The sequence below is a fragment of the Chaetura pelagica genome, unplaced genomic scaffold (assembly GCF_000747805.2).
Source record: "Chaetura pelagica isolate M959 unplaced genomic scaffold, ChaPel_1.0 scaffold138, whole genome shotgun sequence".
In the NCBI taxonomy this organism is placed as follows: Eukaryota; Metazoa; Chordata; class Aves; order Apodiformes; family Apodidae; genus Chaetura; species Chaetura pelagica.
Window position 1 is genome coordinate 1,741,017 of NW_009954215.1, and position 6,519 is coordinate 1,747,535.

At 39.0% G+C, this 6,519-nt stretch overlaps 1 protein-coding gene across 1 annotated transcript in view; it reads right to left on the minus strand.

Moving 5' to 3' along the window:
• Nucleotides 1-1,687: 1,687 nt before the first annotated feature.
• Nucleotides 1,688-6,519, minus strand: part of PDXDC1 (pyridoxal-dependent decarboxylase domain containing 1) — a 26,147-nt gene continuing 21,315 nt past the window's right edge. Inside the window, exons 19-23 of the mRNA XM_010003215.1 lie at nt 5,998-6,119; nt 3,928-4,020; nt 3,735-3,831; nt 2,754-2,858; nt 1,688-1,950 (exon numbers count right to left, since the gene is read on the minus strand). Of these exons, the coding sequence (XP_010001517.1) occupies nt 1,688-1,950; nt 2,754-2,858; nt 3,735-3,831; nt 3,928-4,020; nt 5,998-6,119 (680 nt within the window). The remainder of the gene's footprint in view (nt 1,951-2,753; nt 2,859-3,734; nt 3,832-3,927; nt 4,021-5,997; nt 6,120-6,519) is intronic.

Consider the following 6,519-nt stretch of genomic DNA (forward strand, 5'->3'; position numbering starts at 1 on the left):
AGGGAAGCATCCCCTTCAGCAATTCATTCAGGAGAAACAACTTGAAGACTCTTTAATGAGACATTCAGATAGTAGCCAAAGAATGAAGCTCAATCCAACAAAACTACTGGTTTAACATTCCCAAATATAAAAACATTAAAAATCCTTGTAGTGATAATTTTACCCCCAAATAATTAGTCCTATTAACATACTTCATTGCACCAAGGAAACCAATGAGGAAGACCAGTCAACTTAATTGGTTTAGCACTTCAGAAAAATTGCACTCTGATTTACATAAGTTATCCCAGCATCAAAATTAACCTTGTTCCTGGCATCAAAGCTGAAAGTCAAAATCAGGTGACACTACAATTCAAAACCCCCAAATTTTTCAGATTATCAAAGTAAGTTCTGCTGCCACTACAGCCATTATGGAGTTAATTTTATGCCTTTTAGGGGGAGAAGAATAACCCAAACAAAAACCAGAAAAACAAATGACAATACTTGCATCCAATTCTGTTGGGATGGGATGGTTTTCCCCAAAATCAGATACCTTGGGGAAAGCAAGTTTTTCTAAAGATCTCCTTTCCACAAGAAGCTCTGAAAATTTGCAGCAAAGTGATTAAGGTAACTAGGGAAGGTAGTAGGGAGGGGAGATGTCTACATCTTAACTTTTGATTTTTCCAAAGTTTTGCATGTGCATTAAGTAGTTCTAGACACTATGAAGTTGTGCTGTAGTGTAAATAACAGATAAAATTTCTTCAAGGCTGTACAACTCCTACCATAAGTAAGTTACTGTTATTCAAAAAGTAAGTGTTGAAACCATCACAAATGTATCAGTTTTTCAAGCTCTTCTACAACTATCTGTAAAAGTACACAACAGAAGGAACTCGTTACACTACATAAATGTGTTCAATAGTATTTGGTTTGTAAACAGCGTGCAAAGGAAAATAAGAGTGTGTTGGTGATTCTTACCAGTGGCAGAAGCAAGAATTCATTCAGGCATGCAGAGGCACTATTTCTTTCTAAACAGCTTAAAACTTATTCACGCAGTCCCTGCTGTCCCAAGGGCCTCAGCTGAAGGGGTCAGGTCACAAAACCAGGAGAGAAATGGTTGATGGCAAAGGGCAACAGTGCCCTGGGTGCAGAGGCCTCCATCCCTCCTACTCACCCCACCACAGCTCTGTGTGTTCTTTGGAGGGTGAAAAGCAGCAAAACACAGTGTGACTGCAACAGATGTTTTGCAGGAGAGCTAAATTGAATTTTAAATATTAAAAGATGAACAATTGGCAATTGATTATTTTAAAGTGTATTAACATAAAATAATTTTACAACTACTGGGTGCAACTGTATTCTTAATCTTGTGTATGGCTGATTGGTTAATTAACAACAATTATGTTTGGATTCCTGCAGGAAGGATAACTGCCAATTGTTTTTACAAATGTTTATGAGCAGTTACTAAATTTCACTAGAACTTTGGTGTCATTGACATGTAGAGGATTAAAGCAACTGTAACAAGTGTAGGGTAAAACAAGTCTCTGTCCCATGGAGGGGAATTTATATTTGTGCAAAATCCCAGTTAATTAGTTACAGCAGTAACTAGTGTGTGGCACTGTTCACATTTAAATGCATCATTAACAGCCTGCCTCTCAGGGCATGGGCTTCCCAGGGCACAGGCTTCCTCTGCGAAGTCTGAAATTCAGTCTGGATTTTATCTTTGACTTTCTTGTTGCTCTGCCTTCTTGCAGTCACTTGGTGGTTTGTCACTTGGAATGTCCTCAGTGTCTGTCTTTGTTCCCTGGGCCACCTCCTTCTGCTCCTCTGTTGTTTCTGTCTCCAAAGGTCTTTGCTGCTGGCCAGGAGATAGAGTTGAGGGCCTCTGATCCATCTTCTCCAGGTCATCACAGTGGCTGACTGAACTGGTCTCACTGAATGTGTCAGAATTTCTTAGAGACCTTTTAAAAATTTTCTGACCTGTGAAGGTTTTGAAGCAACCAGTGAAGACAGCAAATGCAAAGTGTGCTGTGCTCAAGTTAAGTTTCAAGGAAATTATCTGAACTTTACAACTGCAAAGAAACAGATTTTTTTTTGGGTGCGAACTTACACCTGAAGCACAGACACAGTTGCAGTTACAGATTAGCATGCAAGGCAGTAGCAACTGCTGTTTTATCCTGTGTAAACAGAGACTGTTAAAATTCAACTGAAAAACAAGCTGTCCACATGCACAGGGAAGTAATTCTAGGGTAAAAACTTGCACTGAGAATCACAGGCTGGGAGCCAACCAGCTGACAAGGTGAGTTAAAACTATGGTTTTTCTGCCAGTCACATCAACATTAATTGCTAATACACACAGACAACACACAGAAAATGCCATTGATTTAAGAGATCTTCACCTTAAAATTACTTTGTCCACAAAATATTAGGTAGCAACAGAAAAGCAGTTACTCAACTGCACGATTACACGTTTATGCATTTATTTCAGGTAAGACTTTTGGCTTCTTTACCTGGTCATTTTTAAAAGCCAATAACCTCAGAGTATTCCAACTTCATACACAGTTGCTAATTAATGGGATAACAACTTGCTGTAATCCCAGGGAGAAAAACAGAAAGGGCTGGTATTCCCTGCTAGGTTTAAATTAAGGGTTTTTAAGTGCTAGAAGATGAGCTGTAGTTCCAGTGGAACTCCATCTGGAGTTTCCAGATAGAAAATCATGTGGGTCCTCCTATGTCACACAATTTGGATGTTTTAGAAATAAAACTGAGATGTAGAAACTTACCAGGAAATCTTTGCTTTGCAAGGCTAGAAGTAGGAGTTGGTGGTGGGGTAGTGCCTGTTCCTTGGGCTTTTGATACATATGTAGATTCTGTGGATTCTAGAGAGCCTGCAGGGTGGAAAAAAAAATCAAGTTAAATATAGCACAAACTAGACAAGTTTTCTGTTAGTCTGTAGTTATAAGGTATGTAAAAATCCTGGTTTTAGTGCACACTTCTGAAAGTGTTCTGTTTGAGTTGAAACTGCTATGTGATAACAATCCATTTCTTAGTACCTGAGGACACAAGTGCTGAGATTTACCAAGATGAATAAGGTTCCCCCTCACTTCACACTGCTGATACAAAGACTACCAAAATTTTTACAGTGAAAATTTATAATTTCAGAAAGCATTACATTAGTACATCAGTCTTATGATGTAAATGCTATAGACAGTTCTTGCACCATCAGACAGGAATTACAAATACATTAGTGAAGTGTAGTATTTTACATTGTTAGATTCCATTTGTTACTGTCATCAACACGGCCACATTCATGCTAGTTGTCAGCTGGTTTTATCCTGCCCTTGTCAGACATGTCTTCAGCATGCAGACTGGCACTTCATCAGTGTGGCAATAGCCAGCTGATTCTGCAATCCAGGATTTCAGAGACAAGTTCCAGCAGCACCAGGGAACGTCTGAGTGCCACATGTAGACAGAGTCACCAAAATTAGTCCTCTTAATAAATGCTGGTGCCTAATACAGCTTCTTTTGAACGTGACTGACACAGGTTGTCACCATTCAACATGCAAGAACAAAACTAACTGTACAAGCAAGGTTAGAAGATATCTCATTGGGTGTTAAAGAAATAGTGATTAGCTTGTTCTTTCACACCCTGTGGGTGGATTATGTCACTCAGGATCAAATCAGCACAAGAAAGTGTTGCAGTTCGAGTATAACATTGGAAGCAGTTCTAACAGCATAACATGGCTGCAGATGCAGAGTCCTACCTGCTGTTAAATTAAATGTTCTTCCCTTTGGCGAGGCTTGGAATGGAGAAAACCAGTTCAGCACAGAGCCCACTACAGGAATCTGTCGTAGCAGTCCCTGCAAAGCAACAGTCAAACACTGCCTGGTGAGCAAGCCCCCCTGTTGTCACAAGTTCTTTCACATCACCTTGGTAACTGCTGGTCACAGCCTTACCTCTTCCAGAAGTCGTTCTTCATTGGCTTTCTGAAGCTGCAGTTGTGCTTCCTGTATCCCTTTTCTGACAACCTCAGTCATGTTTTCCAACAGCTAATAATAATAATAATAATTGTTTATTACACATTTGACTTGAAATTGTCTTTTAGTTCAGGTTTTGAGGATGTAAACATGGTAGTCAGGTATTTTCTTAATTTAAGACATTTGATAATCACTATTTCATTATGACTATAAATTCAAGAATGTACAGACTGACTGCAGGGTCTTTAGAAGATGGACCCAAAGGACAGAATGTCATTTTAAACAGGAATGGTACATATTTTTATTTTACTTACAGAGTCTGTGACCTAAATTCTTCAAAGATCTGCTTAGCACAAAAGTGTTCATCAGATGCTGAATCTGGGGAGAATTTTTAGGTTTATAGAGTAGATTTTGGTGTCTATAAATGCCCAGGAGTTAAACCGGCCTCACTGTCGGTCTAGCCAGGTATGTGTCTCTCTAGCTACAGCTTCAACTTTGTTTTTCAAATTTAATCTATGACTGTCAGTCTGATCCCTGTGGCATCCTATGCCAGCAGCAGTGAATTTTTACACTGCAAAGGACAAGCACTTTACAGGGAGCTGTACAGACAATACATTAACAAATGCAAAGTCACAATTTTGTCATGTGCAATCCCTAAATTAATCTGGATTTCAATATTGCACAGAGCCTAGATGACAGGCACTTCTTCCAACTTGCTAAAAATGTGGGTTACTGTCACTTCATAAAAACAGGAAAAAGGAAGTTGCTCCTTTTTCCTGAGGGAAAGGCAAGGCAGGAACTATCACCAAGCTAAATACCCCAAAGTGCTGACTACACAAGGTAGCACAATAGGATTGCATTTAGAGTACAAGGAAGAACCACCATGTCTTCTGGTCCAGTCAAGCTGTTTGTCTTAAATGTTGGTTCTGCCTTTTAGTGTACTTGTCTAGATGGCCTAAGGGCTTGCTGAGTAGGTTTTGTTTTTTTTCTAAAACCTTTCCTCTTGTACCAAACATCACTTATTGAAATGATGCAAGTGTGATTCTTCTCACAGATTGGTTCTGCATCTCAGTTTGGGATCAAATGGATTTGATTCTTTTCAGTGCTACAGACTGATTGTAGCTGGTTCCAAGGACTGCAGCTTTCTGAGTCCCCACTCTTTGTTCCTTCATAGAAGCTTTAGGATCAGAGTGGCTTATATCCCAGTATTCAGTTCCTAATCTCTGAACTACAACAGTTAAAATACTGAAGTACTCTGCAGGCAAGCCATCTTCCATCTCAGAACAGCATATAGGAAGCAAAGAGCGGGCAGATAATCACCAGAAAACACTGCTAGAAAAAGTTGCATTGTCAAAATAAAAATGTTCCCATGGGCAGAAACAGGCTAAGGTTTTTTCAAGTTCTGTTTATTTTTTACGTGAGGAAATAAAATGCCCAACACTGCAGGAACAGAAGGACAGACATTAATTTGTGATAAATGTAATTTATAAATTCTACTTTAGAGAACATCTGGAGAATTCTAATCAGGTAAATCTTTTACAAAAAGGGGTTGCATCATCAGCTTTATTACTTCAATAGGTAATAAATAATTTATCTTTTAAAGCCACCAATTTAATTTTTTTCACACTTTTTAAGACACAGTCTTACCTTAAAGCTGCATATAAGCAATCTGAATCCCACTGCCTGTAGCAGTGATGAGAAACACCAGCTCACAGTAAGCCCCCACTTTCTCCCTGTTTTTTGGGGTTTTTTTGACAGCTTAAATTTTAGTGATAAAATGAGCCTATTTCAGTACTACTCAAGTTTTTCACTGGAACTACTGGACACAGGATCACTAAACAGAAATCAGGATATCCTCAGAATACTGTAACTCTGTCACAGAAGTTCTCCTTATGTGGACACAAATTATTACTTCTACAGTAATTTACAAGAGTGTGTTGTGGGCAAGTACAGTTCTTACTTTCACAAAGAACAAAACCATGTCCTGAAGCCAATATGGAAGGGAATTAAAAAAGGGGCTGAAATGTTCAGAGATTTTTTAATACATACTCTTGAATTTTCTTCAATTTCTCTGCCTGTTGCTGCAATGGTTTCAACTAACTCTGACACATCCAGGTCCTCAGTTACCATGCCAATATACACACAGTTCTTCTGCCCTCCAAATTCTGGACCTGTGAGCACAGGGAGAATAAAGTCTTTGTGATGTACAAAAATGAATTTTCACAACAGGTGCAATACTCATGAACCTGGAAATCCAATCACACACAGTAAACAAATTAATATTCTTTCTGCTGTAATGTGGTACTATGTAAATGTGAAAGTGCTGATAATTATCATGAAAGTCATCTAAAGCTTTTAATCTACCCATGGAAAAGAGAGACCTGGTCAGTGGGTTTTAAATGAGATCTGCTTTTCACTAGACACAGCACTACCCCAAGGGGCTCAGATGACAAAGAGGAGCTCTCTAGCTTTTAAGCTTGCTGATGAGGAAACCCTTTCTTGGTTTAGTTGCTGCCAGGTCAGTTTTCACACGTATTTCTGAGAACAGTGCACCTTGCTCACCCTGCTGAA